The sequence below is a fragment of the Nycticebus coucang genome, chromosome 2, assembly GCF_027406575.1.
Source record: "Nycticebus coucang isolate mNycCou1 chromosome 2, mNycCou1.pri, whole genome shotgun sequence".
NCBI classification, from domain to species: domain Eukaryota; kingdom Metazoa; phylum Chordata; class Mammalia; order Primates; family Lorisidae; genus Nycticebus; species Nycticebus coucang.
In genome coordinates this window covers 21,267,760-21,291,543 of record NC_069781.1, presented here as the reverse complement: position 1 = coordinate 21,291,543, position 23,784 = coordinate 21,267,760, and the positions used below count along the sequence as shown (strand labels likewise).

The following is a 23,784-nucleotide window of genomic DNA, read 5'->3' as shown; positions in this document are numbered from 1 at the left end:
TCCCATATTTATTGCAGCTCTATTCACAATAGCCAAGATATGGGATGAACTGAGATGTCCATCAGTGAATAAATAAAGAAAATGTAGTATATATACACAGTGGAATATAAATAAATAAACAAAATCCTGTCTTTGCAGCAACATGGACGGTCCTGGAGGACATTAACACGAAATAAGCCAGTCACAGGAAAACAAATATTGCATATAGAAGCTAAAAATAATTGATCTGCTAAAGGCAGAAAGTTCATTGGTGGTTACCAGAGGCTGAAAAGGATGGGTAAAAAGGGAGGATGAAGAGAAGTTGGCTGATAGGTACAAAAATACAGTTCTCTAGAAGGAAGACTATTTAGGGTGGGTAGTACTGTAATAGTTAACAATAATGTATTACATAGTTCAAAATGACTATAACTATTGTATATAAATATTATATAATACAGAAGTATTAGAATTTCCCCAACATAAAAAGGATAAATGTTTTAGGTGATTGGATATTTCAATTACCCTGACTTTATCATTATACATTATACACATATATCAGAATAGCACATATACCTCAAAAGCATGTAAAACTATTATGTATCAGTTTGAAAAAAAAAAAGAGAGAGAGATTTGGGCCAGATGTGGGCACTCATGTCTGTAATCCTAATACTCTGGGAGGCTGAAGTGGGTGGATTGCCTGAGCTCAGAAATTCAAGACCGGCGTGAGCAAGAGTGAGAACCTATCTCTAAAAATTAGCTGGGCATTGTAGCAGGTGCCTGTAGTCCCAGCTACTTGGGAAGCTGAGGAAAGAAGGTCTCTTGAGCCCAAGAGTTTGTGGTTGCTGTGAGCTATAATGCCACTGCACTTTACCTAGGGTGACAGTGTGATATTTTGTCTCAAAAAAAAAAGAAAGAAAGGAAGAAAGAAAATAAAAAGAGCTTTGACTAAGACAAATATAAATATTCTGCTTCTTAGCCTGTCAGACAGGGCCCTTCAGTAAGTAATGCCAAATAATCTCTAGCCTCAGAGCCGAATACCATAGTCTGTACCAGTCCTATATACCAGCTACACTGAATCACTTTTCATGAGCCAGGCAGGCAACAAACTTGTATGCCACTGTATCTTTGCACATGGTTTTGCTCAACCTAAAAAAAAGTAGTTTCTCTGTTCTACCTTTTATCAAATCACACTCGTTCTTTAAGACCCATTGCAACAGTAATCTCTGAAAACCCCTTATTTTCCAGTATAATTTTCTTTAAATTTCCCACTATAATTTAATTTTCTTTAAATTTCCCACTATATTTCAGACAACACATTCGTTAGAGAATTTACTATATTTTATTAAATTATTTTTCTGTATGTCTTTTCTCTTCACTGGACTATGAGTTTTTTGCTTTATTTTATCAGAAGTTCCTTGTGTAAGGCATCACTCCAAGTAAGTACTCCATAAATGTGTGTTGCATGATCAGTGGTGAGGTCTGAGGAAGAAGACTGGGAGCTGTTTGGATGCCTAATCTATGTGATCCTTGCAGCTCAGTCAACAGGGCAATAGATGGTGCTTACTTTGTTCTAAATTACCTCCAAACCATTTGTCCTGCCTGTCACTGAGCTGATAGCAATTGTGAAAGTGATGAACGGCAGACCAATTATGAGCAAGAGGAAACATCAGTTATAACTCCAGGGAGAAGACATAGCCATATCAGTAGCCTCATCCATCTAACCATGAGTCATCTTTCTAAGGCATCTTGCCCTGTGACCTTAAACTGCCAAGGGCTTCTCAGTCTTGAACAAATCCAAGTTCTGCAGAGGACGGCTCCTCCTTTCAGTCTGTGTTCTACAAGGCGTTGCTCCTGGACTGCTCAGTCCTGGAAGGGGAAGCCTGGATGGCACTCACACATTTGTCCTAAGGGAAGCCTTCAGTCAAGGATGTTAGCCCCACCTAACAGACTAGACCTGTCTTCTAAGCATGCTGTCCTTTGATGCATAGTAACTTCTCTCCCCTGCTGTGAGACATCTGGAGATGAGAGGCAAATAGGAAAGTTTCAAGTGAAGGATTTGTCCAAGAGTGTGGAGTTTATGTCCCTAAATGCTAGCTTAACTCAATGGCAAGTTTCTGAGTAAAGAACTACACAATTTCCCTTGTGTGGCCCCTGGTGACTTCCATTTTTCTAGCACACCCATTTTCCCCTTAGGAGGCATCTGAAGAAGTAAGTCTCTCCTGCTGGTGAGGCTTCCATGGGACCATGAGTGGGGACAAAAAAAGAAAGGTCAGAGGACAGGAGGGGACATGCTTAGTCCAGCTAGACCCATCCTGTGTTTACCTTGGTCTTTAAAAAGGAGCTTTGGAAATTTGGCTGAGTAAGTTATGAAAGGGCGGATTCTTATCAGGTTCATTGAAGACATATTTCTATCATGGCAAATGGGATTTTCAGAATTCTAGATCATTTAACCTAGAAACGGATGTTACATGTCTGTGGTCCTCAACCCCCAGGCCATGAACAAGTACCGCGGTCTGCAGCTTGTTAGGAAATGGGCTGTACAGCAGAAGGTAAACAGCGGGCAAGTGGGTGAAGAAGCTTCATCTGTATTTACAGCCACCCATCAATGCTCACATCATTGGCACCTGAGTTCCACCTCCCATTAGATCAGCACGGGCTTAGATTCGGACAGGAGGAGGAACCCTACTGCAAACCACATACGTCAGCAATCTAAGTTACATGCTCCTTATGAGAATCTAATGCCTGCCCTTCCCTCCCTGCCCTCCCTCCATGGAAAAATTGTCTTTCACAAAGCCAATCCCTGATGCCCAAAAGGTTGAGGAATGCTGTTACACACACTAAAGCCACAGCAGAGTATCATGGAAAAATATGGTCACTGGAGCCAGACTTCTCCGTTCAAATCCTAGTGCTCTCGCTATAGTTGATAGAGTGCCTTCATCTCTCCCTGCTTCACTTCCTGTACATGTAAAAGAGGATTGTATTAATATCTACCTCAACAAGGAATGTTATAAGGGTCGTTTAGAAAGCCACATTTATATAATTATGTTCCATGATGAAGTCATTGACAGAAGAGATTCTAGGCACATCTACACTCACTTAGAATTATTTTTATTCTTTTGAATATTATCTATTAGAAAAACAGTATGTCACTAGAATCAACTATCAGAGATATTTGCCTTTGGAAAAGGCAATATGACTTTTCTTGTCACTATAAACTGATTACCCTTGTGATTTTTAAATCAATGGACCCTGAGGGTGATGTAATTACTATTTATTATATACCTACTATGTGCTGGAGTTTTTTTTTTTTCACAGTTCTTTTTTTTTTTTATTAGTATTAGATCAAGCTGTGTACATTAATGCGATCATTGGGTACCATGCACTGGTTTTATAAACAGTTTGACACATTTTCATCACACTGGTTAACATAGCATTCCTGGCATTTTCTTAGTTATTGTGTTAAGACAATCATATTCTGCATTCACTAAGTTTCACATGTTATCCTTGTAAGATGCACCGCAGGTGTAATCCCACCAATCACCCTCCCTCTGCCCAACCTCCCCCCTCCCTCCCCTCCCTCTCCCCTTCCCCATATTCTTAGGTTATAACTGGGTTATAGCTTTCCTATGAAAGCCATAATTTAGTTTCATAGTAGGGCTGAGTACATTGGATATCTTTTCTTCCATTCTTGAGATACTTTATTAAGAAGAATATGTTCCAGCTCCATCCATGTAAACATGAAAGAGGTAAAGTCTCCATCTTTCTTTACAGCTGCATAATATTCCATGGTGTACATGTATCACAATTTATTAATCCATTTGTGGATCGATGGGCACTTGGGCTTTTTCCATGACTTAGCAATTATGAATTGGGCTGCAATAAACATTCTGGTACAAATATCTTTGTTATAATGTGATTTTTGGTCTTCTGGGTATATACCTAGTAGAGGAATTATAGGATTGAATGGCAGATCTATTTTTAGATCTCTAAGTGTTCTCCAAACATCTTTCCAAAAGGAATGTATTAATTTGCATTCCCACCTGTGCTGGAGGTTTTAATCAGAAGCAAGAAGAGAAGAAAAAAGAAAAAGAGGAAGAAGATGAACAAAAAAAAAAAGGAAGAGAAAAGAAGTAACAACTAATATTGATCAGATATTTAATCATACTAGGCATTGCTAAGTATTTTACCTGCACAATCTTATATACTCTATTACTCTGTGAGTTAAATACCATTATCATTTGCACTGAGATTATGAGTAATGAAATTACATCGTCAAAGTATGAGGCAAAGTGAGAACTTAATGTAGGCCTGTCTGATTTGTATACTACCTTTCTTTATATCCATCATCTTATATAATATCCAGAACCACCCTACAAAGAAGGTATTATTATTATTCTCATCTTACAGTTAGGAAAATGGGGCTCAAGTAGGCTAAGTCACATGTGTAATAACAACCAACAGGTAAGCACAAAATCTTGAATTCAAATCTAGACTTGGCTGACTTCAAAACCTGGGTCTGCTTCATAACTTTTCACAAAAGCCCTCAAATTTTCAAAATGCCACCGATAAGTCTCTTTGTCTTGAAGACAATGAATACCCTCTTGAATACATAAAAATAAGTAAAAAAAAACTTACCTATATGTATATACCTATATATAGTTGAAGAGCAGACCAATTATGAATAATGGGAAATAGCTAGATGTATATTTTGTCCATCTCCATTCAAAATTGGTATCTGTACATTTGAGAAACAGCAACCAAGGAACTGCTTCAGAGAGTTAGAAAAAGCTTCATTAACATGTACTACTCCATCTCTAAGCAGCTACCATGCCTCTTTTTCCTGCTATTTCCTCTGATTTTTTAAAGGAAAGTAATAATTTCTGAAAAATATTCAGGTTGGAGCAAGCTTAAGTCAAGCCCAGGCTCACTTAATAGGGGATGCTCTCTGAAGAATGGGTTGAGTAGAGGTTTTCAACTGAGCCAGCAGAGGGCCTTTGCTGAGTTTTGAGACAAGAACATGAGTGATTAGGTGGTATAGCAGAAACCAGCTTCCAAAGGTTTCTGAGTCACGGAAAAGTGACTAAGAGGTAGAATGCAGAAGAAAGTCTCACCATCAAAGAAAGATAATGAAGGAGACAAGTGATAGGAGGGACTCTAGAATCCAAGAAAGGCTATTTGATGGTAGAGTAGGCTTGTGCATGCCAAATTGTGGTAGAAGGAACCAGTGAGGATGGAGACATTGTACTTCACATGCTAAGACCACAGCCTCTGGAACCAGACAAACATGGCTTTAAATCCTAGCTGCTCAATCTGTTGGCTGTGTGATATTGATAAGAGATTTCTTCTTCTTAGCTTTAGTCTCCAAAGTCATATCTTGAATACCTTCTATGAGGTTGGACAATTAAGTTCATGAACTCATCCTACAAAAAGTACTGCATGCCTCATTGCTGAATATCACTATGGAAGTACAGCCCTTAGGAAGCTATGCACCAATGCCAGGGCCTAGTCTACCTTTCAAAGCAATGTTGGACTGTTTTTATGGAATGGCCATCAGAGCTGTCATCACACAAGGTTGGACAATTAAGTTTGCAAACTCATCCTAGAAAACATGCTACATACCTCATTGCTGCATATCACTACCGTCAGCTTTGAGGTACTCCCCTTGGGAAGCCATGGACTGATGTCAGCACCTAGTCAACCCTCCAAAGCACTTTTTCTCTGTTTAGTTCCTCTGAAGCAACTGAAACGGTGTCTGTGTATTCTAACCTCTTTCTTTTTAAATTGTATATCATATATTAAGACATATTTAGACCTACTGGAGTTGTTTCAGGGGCTAGTAATCAGAATGACTAGAATAAGACTGAGTCTGCCATGGTTAAAATGATGATGTTGCCTCCAAAAGTCATGTTGAAAAATACAACAGTATTAAGAGGTATGGCCTCTTGGAGATAAGGAAGTCATGAGGGCTCTACCTTTATGAACAAGATTAGCACACTTATAAAAGGGCTCAAAGTTAAACAGAGTATTTTGTTTAATACTCTCTTGCCATTTTTGTTCCTTCTGCCACGTGAGGACACAGTGTTCCTCACCTCTGAAGGATGCAGCAACCAGGCTGCATCGTCGAAGCAAAGAGCAGCCTTCACTAGACACCAGTCATGCTGGCACCTTGTTCTGGGACTTCCCAGCCTTCCAGTACCATGGGAAAATAAATTTTGGTTATTTATAAAGTTTCAGTTATTGTGTGATAGCATCACAAACTATGAAAGACAGAGTCTAAGACAAGACCCGGACTCATGTGATGAAAAACTGTTGAAGGAACTGAGGGATTATTTCCAGGAGAGAAGAAAAATTCAACTGAGACGTAAAATTTCTCCAAATACCTGAAAACCTGTCACTGAGAACTAAAGAGAAGACTGACTTTTGCTGATGTTCTTCCATGTGCCAATTATTATTGTTAAATATCTGACATGAGCTATCTCAGTTAATCTAAAAATAATAATTTATACAATAAGGTAGACATTGTTAATCTCATTTTACTCCTAAGAAAACAAAAGTTCACCAATTTAAGTTATATACCCAAAGGCACATGGAATTTTTGTGGCAAAATGGATAGAGAACCTTCATCTCTTTGATTCTAAAAGATACACTCTTTCTTTCTTTCTTTCTTTTTTTTTTTTTTTGCAGTTTTTGGCTGAGGCTGGGTTTGAACCCACCACCTCTAGCTTATGGGGCCGGTGCTCTACTCCTTTGAGCCACAGGCACCGCCCCAACATACACTCTTTCTAATAAATCAAGAGCTGAAACTTGCTCAGTAGAGTGTTAAAAAATGGAACTACAAACTATAAAGACAAGAAGTATGCAGGAAAATATTTTAACTCAATATAAAAAAGGTTGTTCTGGGCAGGGCCTGTGGCTCAAAGGAGAAGGGTGCCGGCCCCATATGCAGGTTCAAACCCAGCCCCGACCAAAAACTGCAAAAAAAAAAAAAAAAAAAAGGTTGTTCTACAAGAGTAATGATGGAACAGGCTCCTTAGGGGCTCACTGAGCAAGCCATTGCTTAGAGTGTTCACAAGCTCTTACAGGATATAGTAAGGGAAAGAAAATGATAGATAAGAATTGGTCTAGGTGCCTGTACAATCCCTTTTATTCCTTTCCTTCTCATAAGCAATGTTATAATCATAAAATAATGAAATGTAGAGGAGAAAGAGAAGGCTGAGCAGGAGAAAGAGAAGGCAGAGCAGGAGGAAGAATACAAATACAGAAAAGTCTGATAAGTAAGAGCTTTCCTTTGCTCAGCATTTATTATGCATCAAATACAAGGTTGGCCATACTGATACCCATCTCATTTTATGCAGTAATCTCAGGTAGTAGGAATTATCAGTAACCTCACATCAAATCTGAGAGGTTCAATGCTTAGAATTCCTTGCCAAAAGTCACATAAAGGAAAGAGAACAACCAGGCTTTGAAATCTGACTGGCAGCAAAGACAAACTCTTAACTACTAGAGTAGAAAGCTCAATTTCTTCCATGAGATCACATTGGTCTACTGGTCTATTTCTGCTGGTTGTGATGTCTTGCCAAAAATTAAGCCTGGTCAAGCGTCTTCTAGAACTAACTATGTGGTTATCAGGCATACAGGGCCAGTGGAGCATGTTAAATGACACCACGGGGATGTAATTGGCAAAATCAAGGCTGCAGGGAATTTTACTAATCAAAAAATCCAGTTTTATCAATAAAATATCCCAAGGAATAAAAAGAAAAAGACACAAATTAAAAGAGATTCATTAATTAACCACAACATTTTGATCTTATTTAGATCCTACCTTGGACAAACTGGTACCAAAGATATAAGACCATCTGGTAAATATGAAAAATAACAGGAAATATGATGATACAGAGGAGTTATTATTAATTTGGGAATCCCAGCAATGGCATTGAGACTATATTTTGATATGTGTTTCAAAATTAGCAGGGCAGTAGAGAGCAGATGAGAGAGCAGGTGACATAGGTGTGGCATGAGTTGATTATTATTGAGACGAGAAGGTGACATGGAGGTTCATTGTGACATTCTCCCTACTTTCACACATGCTATACTTTTCTAAACAAAATTGGTTTGGGGGTGGGTATCAGAACCTGTGATTTAACAGTGCTCTCCAGAAAGCGATAATTTGAAGATGAAGCTAAAAATGGAAAGAAATACATGGTCCAGATTCCTCCTGGCCTTTTTCTCTTCTAAGGATATACACTTATGGCCTAGAACCTTTCTGCTCAGAGATGTTAGGCGTGATGTGACTCTGTTGACCACAGAAGGCACTGCACAAAAACAGTCACTAAACACTGACCATCTGTTTAGTGGCATAAACTTATGATGCTTTCAACTATAATACATATTTATGCCCGGTGAAATGCAAGGCACATCTGGAATGACACTTTTTTTCTTCTACTATTAGAGAAAAAGAGAAAGAGATTTGGATTGTTGTGAATTCTCTCTGGGACCTTAGCATCACTGCTGATTGAAGTTTCCTACTGACCCAAGAAGAGGACCTGGTGAAGAGGGCTGAACTCCAACAGTGATGTGGCTCGCAGCTCACTCTGTTCCTAGAAGCCCAGTAATGCCTCGGCCGGGGCAGTGTTTGCTGACACCCTCAGATAAATGTGGATGGTATGACAAATGAGAAGACATGGGAGAACAGAAAAGGGATTCTAGACTTGGCTCTGACATTTCGTAATCCTGGGGGGCTTCAGGTGATGATTTCCTACACCCTCTGAGACTTTGTACCCTTATCTATAAAATGTAGATAAACAGTACTACCCTCATAACTCTGAGAGGATTACAGGAGCCTGTGTATGGGAAAGCACCATGTAACCATAAGAATGCAAGTTAATGACCTTTTTCGCATATTCATTCATTCATTCTCATTTAAATATGTTTATTGAATTTATACTCTGCATCAGGCAGCATACTAACAGCCATCAGTGTAATGCCAACTAAAAGTTGGTTTAATTCCTGGTTTAATGAAGTTTACCCCCATCATATAAGAAAATATTTTGACTCAATATTAAAAAAAAAAGGGATGTTCCCCAGTGAGGGAAATCGGATGCTTAGGTGTCACTAAGTAAGTTCTTTGAAAATTGAAAATCTTCAAACGCAGGCTCCACAACCTCTTGAAAGGTGTGTCAGGAAGGAATCAGAAATAGACTAGGATTGTACTGGATGCCTACATGATACCTTCCATTCCTGAGTTTATCTTCTCTTCTTCCTCATGAGCACTGTTGTGATTATAAAATAATAAAATGTAGAGGAGGAGGAGAAATAGACATTAATCAGACAATTACAAAAAAACATAATTAGAAAGTACAATAACTGCTATGGAGGAAAGATGAAAGGCCCAAGAAAGTACATGAACAAATAAAGAGCATATCAAGGCTAGACTCTTAGCGATCTGGTGAGTAACACTTCACTCAGTGGGAAGAAGGAAGGAAAGGGGTGAAATAATGTTCCAAGTACAGGGGACAGCACATGCAAAGTCTCTTTGACAGAACAAAGCACAGTGTTTACAAAAGCTAGAAGAAGATCATTATGGCTGGAGCACAGAAAGCAGGGGAAGTGTAAGTAATATACAAGATGAGTTTGAAGAAATTAAAACAACCACAGCCCAAGAAGCCCCTCATAGGACCATGGTAAGGAACTTGGTCCTTATTCTAAGAGCAACTGGAAACCAATAAATAGTTCTAATAAGGAAAGTGATGTAGCAAATTTTAGTTTTGAAAATATCACTCTGGCTTCAAAGAACAGAATGGATTGCAAAGAGCAACAATCGCTATTAATCACTCAGGAGGCGACTCCAATAAGCAAGACTTGGATCAGCCTGGGTAGAAGTGAATATATTTGAGAAATTCTTAAGAAGACAAATCTATGGGATTTGTTAGTGGGTCGTATTTTTTGGAGGAAAGGTATAGGTAGAAAAGAAAGAAAAATATCAAGGAAGTCTCCTTCGTTTCAAGATTTCAAGAATTGAGATAGAAAACACGGTCTCAAGGAAGGCAAAGCCACTCAGAACAAATGTCGCAGAATAGTCTATAAGGGTTACAAATGAGAAGCAACTGTATTTCCACTGGATGGTGGGAGCCAACCCTGGAATGAATGGGTGTGAATCAATGTAGATAGAAGTTGTGGAAGGGTGAAGAGGTTGAGTAAATTCCCACCCAATGGGGCCATTGTACAGGTACATGGCATACTACCTGGGTGTGGGACATGGCTACAAATTTTACTTTAACCCTAAAGATGCAAAATGTGCAATCTAAATGTTTGTATCTCCTGAAATTTTAAGAAAATAAGATGGAGTCTACTTTTTAAAGAATCCTGGCCATCAAAAAATGAAGAGACGGTGTCTGGAAAAGATAATAGAACACAGTGATAATGTCTTCGGTACACATTAGACTTATATTTATTATACTTTATTTACAAAGTTGAAGGGGAGTAGCCAGTAGAGTACAGACAAGTGAGAAAAATCTCAGGTACTCAGGTCAAACCCTGGCTGGACCAGTTCCTATTCATAGGACCTTGGGAACAGTGATTTAACTTCTCCATGCCTCGGTTTTCACACTGGGGAAAAACAGATAATATAATAATAGTACCCACCATGTGGAGTTGATGAGAGGGTTCAGTGAGCCAAGTACATAAAGTGCTTTAGCTAAGCTCCTGGCACCGTGGAAGTACTCAGTAAATGCTTGTTATTATTAAAAGTACAAGGGAAAGCCTTTCTGCCATTCTTTTTTCTATTATATTTTATAACCGAATTCAATGTCCCATGAAAAAAAAAATGCTCTATTCTCTGACGTGCAAAAATGTTTGCATTTGCTAAGACTGTATGTCTTGTATATCTTACTGAATCTGCTAGTCTTCTGGTCCCATGAAAGAGTTATGTTTTCCAGTTTTCCAAGTTGGCAAGCCAAGTATTAAGTTCCTCTTTTGTAATTGACCATGAGCGTGTTGAGTAATACGTGGATTATTTCCCCTCTTTCCTTTGATCTTCCCTGTTGCCAAGGATTGCCTGACAGCCTGACTCCTGGCCAGTTCGCCTCCTTCTCAGAATGCACGGAGATGAAGAGGAAGTGGCCCACAATGGCAGAGAAGATTTAAGCTAGATTATAAGAAGTACTTGACTTTCTTAATCCCTAAACAAGGAATTCCCTGAAGGAATTTCAAAACGAGAAAGAGTCATGAACCGGGGTTTAGGTAGTGGTTCCCAAGCTCAGTGTGCATCAGAATATCAGAATCACCTGAGAGGATGGGAAAGTAGCCTCCCAGCTCCACTCCCCAGAGAAACAGAATCAGATGGGGGAGACCAACAGACACATCCCCCATCCCCACTCTAAGTGATTCTGATCCCCACACTCACTAGGCACTCTGGATCTCTTATGCTGCTCTACTTTTTCCCAAGACTTCTTAGCAAACCATGTTATATAGTATGCTGATCTCTTATTTTACATCTCTCATACTCCAGTAGAAATGAAGTTTCAAGACAGTGGGATATGTACCTGCTTTGCTCCTTGATGTATTCCAAGTGCCCAGAACAGTGCCTGACCCATTAGAAGCCTTTAGTTGGTGCTTAAATTATTTGAATAGAATTCCCACTCTCTTCGGCTATCTCATACATGGACTTCTGCCTAGACCTTCTGACTAACTAGTCTTCTTTTTTTAGCATTCTACAACATTTGGGTTGAGAACATTCAGAAAATTTGCTGATGCCATGAATCTGTTCTCCAAGGGAAAAAAATACAAATAATGTATAGTTCTGCATAATGTTTCTGTGGATGAGTTTTCAAAGATCCTTTAAAGTCAGGATCTTCAAACCCCAAATTAGTAACCATCACCATAAAATCAGTCCTGGTCCCTGCAGTTCACCTTCCAATGTTACTGCAGTTATTATTCTAAAACTCACATTTAGTTCTATCTTCCCATTGACCCAAAATTTTAAGGGCTTTTTATAGTACCCTTAAAATTTACATAGTACCCAAATCCCTCAACACAGCATTCAAAGTTACCCACAACTCAGCCTTCTGCATATCACTTTTCCAGTCTTATCTCCACCAAATCTTCTAGCCCTGTTGCAAGAGTGGCTGATTAAACACAATAGCTTTGGACTCAGACACCCTGCATTTGAATTTTACCCCACAACCCACCAGCTGCATGATCTTAGATAAATTATTTATCTTTCCCAAGCCTCAGGTTTTGGTATTTGGTTTTCTCACGTGTGAAATGAGCATAACAGTGCAAACTTCAAGGTGTCATGGGGGGACAGAGGAAAAGAACATACACTAATACACAGTAAGCAGTTTTTGACGCCAACGCCAGGCAGAGTTGGCACAAAATAATTGTTAGGCTTTAGTCTTCTACTCAGTATGCCTGGTACATAGGCTTTGACATACCTTCTTTTCTAATACGCCTTAGTCTAGACCAGGGTTTGGCAAACTTTTTCTGTAAAAGACTAGAGAGTAAATATTCTGGGCTTTGTTGTATCACACTATTCTGTGGCTACTGCTTACCTCTGTGTGGTAGCATCAAAGCAGCCACAGATGGAGATGTAAGTGAAGGGGTGGGCTGCATTTCACAGGGTTTATTTACAAAAACAGGCAGCAGGAGGGATTTGGCCCATGGGTCATCATTTTCCAAGTGTGGTCTAAAGCAGCTTTGAAATCTCACTGACTTGGGTTCTAGCTTCCCTCGGTCTCCATCTCCTCATCTGTTAAACAGATATAAGAACAGTACTTCCCTCTTAAACTGTTGGATTATTAAACACGATAAAGCATGTAAAGCCCTTCACATGGTTTTGGCACACAGTCATGCAGCTGGTAGATATTATTATCTTCATCAACAATAAACTTGCTTCGAGCAAGTTCCACTATCTGCCTGCATCCACCTTTCCTTCCCCAGGAATCTTTTCCAGATTCTCCCTCTCAGAGTTTTTTTGTTTGTTTGTTTTCTCTCTCTCTCTCTCTCTCTCTCTCTCTCTCTCTCCTAACATTGTTGGAATGTCTATTGCAGTATTGGAAAATGAATCATGCACATTAATGTAGCATGTGCAAGTAATTACAATTGCTCATGTGTCCTCATCCCCTAGATTGTGAGCTCCTTGAAGGCACAGTCTGTGTCTTATACCCATCTACAACACATTTCCTAACACAGTATCTGGCACCCCTGAGCAGCCGAGGTAAGGCATGACAGTGACAGAGCATGGTGAGGGTGACGCTGGTGATGATGGCAAGGGTGTCAGTATAGCAGTGGTGGTGCTAAGGGTTGTGTTGATGGTGGTGGTGGTAATAATTGGGGTGGAGGGAGAGACTTGGCTGTTAATTTCTTTTCAAAGAGTAGTCATTTGGAATTCTCTCCTCCGTTTGAGCCAAAAAGTAAAAATGAAGCAAACAAGTCTTCCTGGCAGAGAGAAAGGATCTTTTGGAAGGTCAGACAACCACAACAACACCAAAATTACACATGACTCTTCCTAGGGCAGCTTGAAAAGAAAATGCTCACAGGATCAGGAGCCTGGAAATCTGAGTCCTGTAAAGAGCCATCCAGATCTATAGAGTATTTTACAGCCTTCGAAATACTTGCAAAGAGTCTCGCTTTTTCTACATGTGACCTCTAGGGGGGAACTTTCCACCATTCATTTCATTGATGAGGAAACTGAGTCTTAGAGAAGTAAAAGATATTTTGAGGGTAGAATTCATTAGTCATTCCAACTTCCAATTCAGCCTTGGCTGTGTGACCTGGACACAGTCATTCCTCACCTGTAGGCCTCTGTTTTACTATTTTTAATACAAGCAGGATATGGTTTTAATATCTCTCTCTGCTCATAAATGCCAGATCATTCGGATGGAGTACAAGATATGTGCATGTCTCTCTTCCCAATACTAAATGTAAGGAGTGAAACTGTCATGGTCTGTGGATAGGAAATAAATTTCAGGTCACTGGATGCCTCTTCCAATCTCAAAATAGTTGCTTTCTATTCTGGATAGAAGTTATATCTGACCTTAGTACAGTAGCAAAGGAGACCTTGCATAGAGTTGTCCTGAATGTCATACAGATACAAGAAGAGAGACCTGGACAGTAAAAACATATCCAATGCCATACAATAACCAAGGACAGAGCTTGGTTCAGATTCCAGGGGTCCCAATTCCCTAGTTCTCTCAAAGAAAGCTTCCAGCCCTGAAACCAATATGGAGAGATACTGTAATATAGGATTGCCTGCTTTGAACTGAGTAAAAGTAAGGTCACACAGACAGTAAATGGCAGAGATGGGATTTACATCCAGTTCCGTCTGGCTCTTCACCGTGACACTCCTTTGTTAACTTGGAGGCTCTTCTTCACCCACAGGCTAAATTAACAACCACAGAAAATCTTGTACATTTAAGCACCAGTTGTGCTGAGCCAAGCTCTGTGGCTTTGGGCTGTGTTAGGGCCATTTAACAGGTAGAGGGAGGAGATTTATGCATTAATCAAATTCTCCACCATAAAGACTTTTTTCCTGCTTCGTTTGTTCAAAACCACAGCACAAAGTGTAATTAAGGGCTTCTTCCTTGCTGAGGCAAAAACATCATCTTTTCCCATGCATTCACTGGAATGGACCCAAGGGGACCCAAGGAGCTCGTATCCAATGGTCCTCAAGGCCATCAGAACATGCCTTGACTCTGTTCTAGAATCAGAGGCCAGGACTACCCTGCTGGCAAATCATACCCCCTCTCTGTTACTTCCAAAATGTGCCCAACTATGGGGCTCAAGAATTCATTCACTGCCTCCAAGATCTCAAGGGATCAGAGGTTCTCATGCACAAGAACTTCAATTCTGCATTAGCAGGTCTATAGGAGAAGGAAAGCCTTTTATTCAGGTTTAACTGTTCTATGTATGCATCCCTTACTCACAGAGTATGCATTCCAGCAATGTTTATAAAATGAAGAAAAGCTCCCAACATTCCAGCACTTGTTATCTGCCCTTTTGGGTTGGCCTCCCCTGTGCAAAATGTGAACCCTACTCTAAAACGTCATATCTTGGCACTTTGGGAATCAGTGACATTATAAAGTACTACTCAGAAGAAGAGTTAACAAAGGAAGGAAAAGGAAAGGTCAATTTTAAATAAACAATATTCTTATTACTATCATAGATAACATTTTTTTCATTACCTGCTGTGTGTCAGGGGCTATGCACTCATTACCTCATTTAATTATCATGAAGTAGGGATCATGAGACCACATTTTACAGAGGTGACAGCTGGTTTGGAGACACCATTCAGCATTTCACAGTGAACAGGGGATTAAAGTAAGACCCTGAACCAAGCCTGGGTTGTGGGGAAGCACAAAGCCTCTATGATCTGCTTCTGCGTAGGCCAAGTTTCGGCAGGAAACTCAGGAAGAAATGTGCTCAAACAGTCTGGTTTTTTAGGCAGGAACAGAAAGCCCTAGAAAGGGAAAAGGACTTTCCAAAAGCCCTTCTGTGACTCAATGTCATGGCTCAAGCCCTTCAACTATAGGTCAAGTCCCCCACCCCCTTTTTTTCCCATGTGGCCTCAGCCTACACAGAACACAGAGAAATGGAAAAGTCATGAGAGAAGGAGCAAAGGGGATTTGAGGCAGAGGTAGAAAAATAAATGATGGACAAAGTGCTCCTGATACCAGCATGGTGTGGTGGCCATTCTCCCCTCCTCCAGAATCACTTCCAGACCTGCAGTGGGCCTGTCCCGCCCCCTCCTACTACAGGCTGGCTCACTCGGAAATGGCTAATGCACTGAAGCCCCTGGGACACCATGAAACCTTACACAGGTCTGTCATTTGGGTTGGGGAAAGGGACAGAAGAAACTGAAGACTTGGAGGAAGCCACCTCTAGCCAGCCCGTTCTATTATTTTTCTGCAGGGATCAGTAAGAGGAGGAGAGAGTGGAATTGAGAACACAGCACCTATGTCTGCCCTAACCTTTCCAGGGTTCCCCACTACTCTGGGACTAAACTCTGCCCCACATCTTCCACATCTCTGCCCGCCCTCTCCACGGCATTGTGGAGTTCTCCATTCCCAGCCTTGGCCCAGCCACACTGATTCCTATTCCCTTCTTCACATGGGGAACCTTTGCTTGTACCTGTGGCCTTGACAGAAGCTGAGCCTTCTACCTGGAATGCTTTCCTTCTCCTTTCCCAAATCAAACCCCCGCCTGGTTTGCTTGGCACTTTGCATGGTCTAACTTTACTTGTTTGTATGATTGTTTCAAGAATATTAGTCTTCTCCACAGCTTTTAGACTTCATAAAGATAAACACTATGCCCATTTGTCATACTGTTCACTCCTCAGGGCATAACAGAGCATGTAGCATAGAGAGGGAACTCAAAATACCTATTGAATGAACGAATGAGTGACTACTGCTCCCAGCACCCCAGGTCTCCTGTAAGGGGAACAGTGACACCTAGTGACCACTTTCACACTCTTGGGATTCTCTGATCACAGCACCAACTGGTCTCAGTAAGTCTTCACAGGATTTCCAATACATTAAGTATTTTGATGATGTTGAGGGACGCCGCCATGGAATTTAGGCATAGGGAAATCTGATCCCTGGGAAAAGAGGCAGGGGGACCATCACCCTCTCTAATGCCACATGTGTTCTAAGAACACATTGCAAAAGTCCTTGGCTTGGCTTGTGATGTGCCAAATTGCAGATGAGGAGAGTGTGGTCCAGAGAGTTAGCCACTGGGGCAAACTCACACAGTAGTAAATGGGGATATTCATAGCCCCAATCACTAAGTCTTGGAAAGTCAGGTGTACACAGCTACCTCCCCACTGATACAACACTAGTCAGAACACTGTCCTTATCCACCAGAAGCTACAGAACAGCCTCCTCACAGATCTCTCCAATCCTACTTCTACACGCCTGCGGTCTACTCTGACCCTGCAGTCAGACGTGTGGGCACACACGTATACGCATTTTGTCATTTGCTAGCTTGAGAACCTCTGATGCACAGAATTAGATTACTTACAATGGTTGGTTTGAGACTGAAGATCATTGTTGAGCCATGCATGGCTAGGTTTTATTTATTCTTTTATTCAGTTAATTTTAACACTTTAACAAACTCTCACAAATCCACCACCAAAACCCCAGCTAGGAACTTGACTACTTACTTGTAATAATGCTCCCTCTTGCCATTACCCTGCCTCCCTGACCCAAGATGACCATCATCCCAAATCCTGAAATGTTCATCCTTTCTTTGCTTCCCCTTTTAAAGACTTTTATTACATCTGCGTTACAATTTTTATTACATACTGAAAGGTAGCATATTTGCAGGGCGTGTAGGTGTGTGTGTGCATGCTTTAATTTAAAAAGTGAACAAATGTTATCTATCAGGCTATATGAAATCTATCCTTAAGACTTATATTCTTCATTTAATATTATGTCCATTCACTTCATACTCACAGGTGTGAGTATAGTTCATTCACTTTTGCTGTTGAGGTGTATTCTGTAAATTTTTTTTTGAGACAGATTCTCACTATGTCACCCTGGGTAGAGTACCGTGGCGTCACAGCTCATAGCAACCTCAAACTCTTGGGCTTAAGCAATTCTCTTGCCTCAGCTTCCCAAATAGCTGGGACTACAGGCGCCCACCACAATGCCTGGCCATTTTTTGGTTGCAGTTATCATTGCTGTTTAGCTAGCCCAGGCCGGGTTCAAACCTACCAGCCTCTGCATGTGGCTGGCACTGTAACCACTGAGCTATGAGCGCTGAGTCAGGTGTATTCTATCATATCCATAGCCCACAACTTACTTAACTGCTTCTCCATTGATGGTCATTTGGGTTGTTTAGAGAGGACTCTTCCTGCCACACAAATCAAATCCCAACAGCCTCCTGCTAATCATGCATCTTTACCAACTCAGGACAGGGTCCAAAGCCCATGACATGCCTTACAATAGATGATTAGGGGCCTTCCAGTCCCTCTAGCCTCATTCTGGACATCTCTTGGTCTTAGTCACTGGGAATATCTTTTGGTCTTTGTACAAACCATGTTCTCTTCTTCCTTTGGACATTTACCTCACGCTCCCCACACCCTTACTCCCACCTCTTCTCTCCGCTATGAAGCCCAAGTGACCATTTAATACCCTCCGACATTTAGCTCAGGAGGATGCTATGGGAGGTGCACATATTCCATAGAGTTCTACTGGACTCAGCCAATGGTCTACAAAATTGTCTCCCAACGTCCAGTGCTGTCTGGGAGCTGCTGCAGAGGGAAGGGCGGGAACCAACTAGGAGATGCTTATCCACCTCCCTCTTCATCACTGATGTGTGGCATTACTATTCCTGATTTTGTGGATTCTGGTTCCTGAAAGAATGCATTTGGAAAACGTGTTCCACGAAGACAAGTTTGTAAACCAGTGGATCAAGTGATTCATGTGGTCTCTCAAGCCCTGACATTCTGAACTTCAAAGTGAGAGAGAGACACTCAAGAGAAAAAGAGATGATGTAATTGCATGGTTAAACATGTTAAGTTCCGGAGCTGGCCAACTTTGAGCAAATCATTTAACATTATTGAGGTTTTTTTCAGCTATAAAGTAGGCATGATGTTAGGATAAACTATATGGAATTGTCATTTTTTTCCACTATAAATAAAAATGGCCCTGGCTCAGTGCCTGTAGCTCAGCGGCTAGGGTGCCAGCCACATACACTGGAGCTGGTGGGTTCAAATCCAGGCCAGGCGTGCCAAACAACAATGACAAAAACAACCAAAAAATAGCCGGGTGTTGTGGTGGGTGCCTACAGTCTCAGCTACTTCAGAGGCTGAGGCAAGAGAATCGCTTAAGCCCCAAGACTTTGAGGTTGCTGTGAGCTGTGACACCACAGAACTCTACTGAGGGTGACACAATAAGACTCTGTCTCCAAAAAAAGGCCCCATTTCAGCAATTTCATATGCATCAAACCAATTTTATAAGCAAGTTACAAATGGACAGATTAAACCAGATAATCCAAGTATAATACTGAGGCACACACTGCTAGGTTTTCATCGAACTCATGCCTTCTAATGGGCACACAGGTAGAATACATTGCCTTGTCTTCATTGCAGACAAGGTGGGCAGTGGCTGAGTTCTAATCAGTGGAATGGGAGCTGAAATGACGTTGACCACTTTCAGGCTTGGCCTCCTTAAACTTTTACCTCTAACCCTCTTGGCCCCTTCTCCTTCCACAGCAGCTGTGGAAACATCAGGTTGATGCAGTGCAAGATGGAACAGGCTGGGTCTCTGAACTACATTTCAGAGCAAAGCCTCTTGTCAATCAAAAACATCTATTTGGGATTCTGCACAAACACAAACTAACCTCTATCGTATTGATCCCCTGAGATTTGAGCATGTATTGGTTATAGTAGGTAGTGTTACTGAGCCTTGTAAGGACTTAGAACATGGTAAGAAATCACTAAATAGTAGTAATCACCATGGCGCTGCTGCTGCTATAGACAGTCCCCAGGGACAAGGGTGCACAAGAGCAGGAGGCAGGGAGTTAGTCAAGTTCGACTTAACATCTGGGCCAGGGTGGGGCTCACCTCCTTCGTGCCATTGTCTTGAATGAGGGTATACAGTGGTACCACACGGTTGATTTCCAGCAGCACTGGTGTGGGGCTCAGCTGCTCCTTGCCTGGCCGGCGGCACAGGTGGCAGGTAGATGGACAGCGACCCTTCTCCTCACAGCGGATTTCCACACCTGAGATGAGCTGGTCATCTGACAGCATCTGGGCCGTCAGCAGACCTGAGAGGTAGGTGATGAAGGGCATGGACTTGAGCTCCTTCTTGCTGCCCAGCTCTGTGGTCTCTGGAGAGGCATAAAACAGAAATGGGGAAAGTTAAATTCAGTATTGCTCAAAAGGTTGGACCCCTAAACTCACAAAAGCACATGCTGAGGAGCTGGTATCCCCTGGAAAGGAAAAACGAATGTAGAGTGATCTATTCATCATGCCTTGGGAATACCACTGGTGTGCGGGTTCAAAGACCACTGTGGTGTCTTGCCCTGTCACTTACATTATATATCCTCCTGCTTTGTCTGGTCTTCACTTTTCCTGTGTTTAAAGTTGGTAGGTTGGGCTAGATGATTTTCCAAGAATCATATAAGATATAAATACTCAAAGATATATGTCTCCACTAAAAATTCCTTTTTATCTACTATCAACCTGTACAAACTATTCTCTAAAAATTTTGCTCCAGCCCTGTATTATCCATGCATCTCAAAATAACAAGAGAACCATAAACTTTGGATCAAACCAATGTTATTTAATTAATTAATTAATTAATTAACTAATTTAATTGAGACAGAGTCTCACTCTATTGCCCTGAGTAGAGTGCCATGGCATCACTGTAGCTTACAGCAACCTCAAACTGTTGGGCTCAAGGGATCCTCCTGCCTCAGCCCCCCGAGTAGCTGGTACTATAGGTGCCCATCATAATGGCTGGCTAGTTTTTCTATTTTAGTAGAAACAGGGTCTCGCTCTTGCTCAGGCTGGTCTTGAACTCCTGAGCTCAGGCAATCCACTCACCTCAGTCTCCCAGAGTGCTAGGATTACAGGCATGAGCCACCATGACCAGCCACCAACTTCATTTTAAATCTCTGTTGTGCTTAATAATAACCTCTGCAACCTTGGGAAAGTCTCTTAATATACAAGAGACTATATGATTAATTCTGAGAAATGGGGGTAATAACACCAATAGAATCAGTTATGAGTGGTGAATAAGACAGAAGGAGAAAAAATTTCTGGAAAAGACATTACTTCCCCCTTTCTTTCTTCATTCCCCTGTTCTCTTGTCCAGCTCCTTTTCTTGCCTCTTTCTTCTTGTGCACATTGAGATCTGGATTCATGCCTGCTCCATTTTTTTTTTTGATCATATTAGTTTAATAATTTTATTTTTTTATTTTTTTATTGTTAAATCATAGTTGTGTACATTAGTGCAATCGCCTGTACCCATTCTAAGATGCACCATAGACATGGCCCCACCCATTACCCTTCCTCCACCAAAACCTCCCCCCTCCCTTCCCCTTCCTTGGCCCTTTCTCCATAGTCTTGTGCTATAGTTGGGTTATAGTCTTCATGTGAAAGCTAAAATTTAGCTTCATAGTAGGGCTGAGTACATTGGATACTTTTTCTTCCATTCCTGAGATACTTTGCTAAGAAGAATATGTTCCAGCTCCATCCACGTAAACATGAAAGAGGTAAAGTCTCCATCTTTCTTTAAGGCTGCATAATATTCCATGGTATACATGTACCACAATTTGCTAGTTCATTCATGGGTCGATGGGCACTTGGGCTTCTTCCATGACTTACATGCCTGCTCCATTTTGTGTCATCTCTCTCTCTCTCTTTAAAATTTCATTTTACAGGAGTAAGTGTCAGAAAATGCCATCTCTCTCAACCTATGCAACCAGTATTTCCCACCTGTATGCCTTTACTCACCCTGTCTTGTTTGTTCCCTCTGCCTCTTCACATCTTTTCTATCCATTAGTGTTGCATTCCAATGTTACCCTTTTCAGGAAGTCATTCCCCATTATCCCAGCCCTTCTTCTCTGAATAAATATTTCTACATATGTGATCATATGTTCACTTTCCTTTCCCATTTTTTGCTGACTTCTCCAACGATATTATCAACTCTAACAGACCAGTGGCCAAGTCTCCTGTTAACACCCACCTTCAGTGCCTAACGTGGTGGTAGAGATGTATTTGAGACTCTAAGATGGAGATTATAGAACTCTAAATGGCTAGAACTATATTCATGGTTTGTCAAGAGACTCCAATACTCTACTAAGGAGTTCTAGAGATTCTAGGGATTCTAGAAAGTATTGTGGCATCTGCTTTCACAGGGCAAGAGGAAAACGAAGCAGACAAGGCTCTCAACCCTCCTCCCAGCTATAAATAGAGCAGTTTCACTTACGTTTCTCTTTTAGACTGGCCTTCTACCGAAGATTTTATTTTTTTTAAGAAAAGGTCTAGGGCTATATCAAAAGCTTGAAGAAGCAAAGCTGTCTGTACAACCCAGAGGGTTCCATTTCCATCATAGACGATACTAGTGGACTCACAGATGTGCAATCATAATCTAAATGGCAAAATAAAGTGATCCCGTATTAAGACACAGAGCTGGATCCAGAGGGCAGCTTCTACCAAACCTGAGTAGTCAAGGAACCTTCTTCCTCAGTGGAAAAAAGATGCCCTGGGCTCTGAGGTCTGAGAGAAAAGGAAGAGTTTTCCCCTGCTCTTGCTCTCAGCCTGCAGTGACATGCAGCTGATCTGGAAATGGGCTTGCCAATTAGAAATACAAATAAACGCAGCCTTCATTCATTACTCTCTGGGCCCTTGGGCCTGGGATCTGGGCTCCACCTTTTCTGTCTGGCTGTCAGCAAATGCTTATGAGCATCAGATCAAAGGCTCTGGGGGAGGAAGACAAGGCAAATTCCAGCTAACCAATCCTTCAGAGGGATTAAAGAAGGGTAGTTACTAAGATAAACAAAACAAGGCTATGAAGACGGCATCCCAGCAGCTGGGGAGATGGAGACAGAGGAATATACAGACACGTCAAAAGAAGATGATGACGACCTTTGGAACTGTGGGCCAGAGGGATAGTTTTAGAGAAAGGTGACTTCAAACTTGGAAGAGAATAGCCATTGGGGGAGAATGTCAGGAAGGATTCAGAGCTATGAGGACTTTAGGGATTAGTTAGCCCTTAGTCTGGCCTAGGTCAACAAACTATGGCCTCTTGGCCAAATCCAATTCCCTTCCTGCTTCTGTAAATAAAGTTTTATTGAAACACAGCCATGTCCATTTATTTTTATATTGTGTATGGCTACAAAAGCAGAATTGAGTAGTTACAACATGACTTAATGATAGAAAGCCTAAAATATGTACTATCTTTACAGAAAAGTCTGGCAATCTCTGCTGTAGCTGTAGTCTATGAATGGGGAAAGTGAGTTTCAGACAAAGGACCCACACATTGTCACATAGAGTTATGGCAGTTTTATGGATTAGTTAACATAAAAACTATAACTAATCATAGACCATTAGTATAGTTGGATTGTGAACCTCCAGGGAGAAACGATATAGTGGGACATCTTTCCTCCATGATACATCTATCAATGGCTATTAAAAGAACACATTTTTGAAAATGCTGATCTGGTACAAACCTTCATATTTTAAAAAAGGGAAAAATGTGTTCCAAAGAAAGAAAATGACTTTCCAAGGTCACACAGTGTGTTAGTGATCATTTCAGCATGACCCCAGTCTTTTAATAACCAATTCATTACAAATTCATGAGATAATTCCACAATTATCTCATGTTATCTCATATTTCAAAACCCAGATGGCATGCCCCTCATAGCGCATGGCCATATGCACATAATTTAATTGGGAAGAAATGTACAGGCCACTATGAAAGTTTTGAGACAGGTTGTGTTTGATCTATTGTTTCACTTTCTTTCTTTTTTTTTTTTTTTGTAGAGACAGAGTCTCACTGTACCGCCCTCAGGTAGAGTGCCGTGGCGTCACACGGCTCACAGCAACCTCTAACTCTTGGGTTTACGCGATTCTCTTGCCTCAGCCTCCCGAGCAGCTGGGACTACAGGCGTGCACCACAACACCCGGCTATTTTTCTGTTGCAGTTTGGTCGGGGCTGGGTCGGAACCCGCCACCCTCGGCATATGGGGCCGGCGCCCTACTCACTGAGCCACAGGCGCCACCCTATTGTTTCACTTTCAAGAAACACAGTCACCAGTGTCCGTTCTGATCCACCCACACAAGTTTCAGCTTGCTCAGCC

At 41.2% G+C, this 23,784-nt stretch overlaps 1 protein-coding gene across 4 annotated transcripts in view; it reads right to left on the bottom strand.

The window, feature by feature from the left end:
* ASTN2 (astrotactin 2) overlaps positions 1-23,784 on the bottom strand; it is a 990,319-nt gene that overhangs the window by 185,080 nt on the left and 781,455 nt on the right. For all 4 annotated transcript variants that reach the window (XM_053566512.1, XM_053566522.1, XM_053566529.1 and 1 more), the window contains one exon: positions 19,541-19,806. In XM_053566512.1, the coding sequence (XP_053422487.1) occupies positions 19,541-19,806 (266 nt within the window). The remainder of the gene's footprint in view (positions 1-19,540; positions 19,807-23,784) is intronic.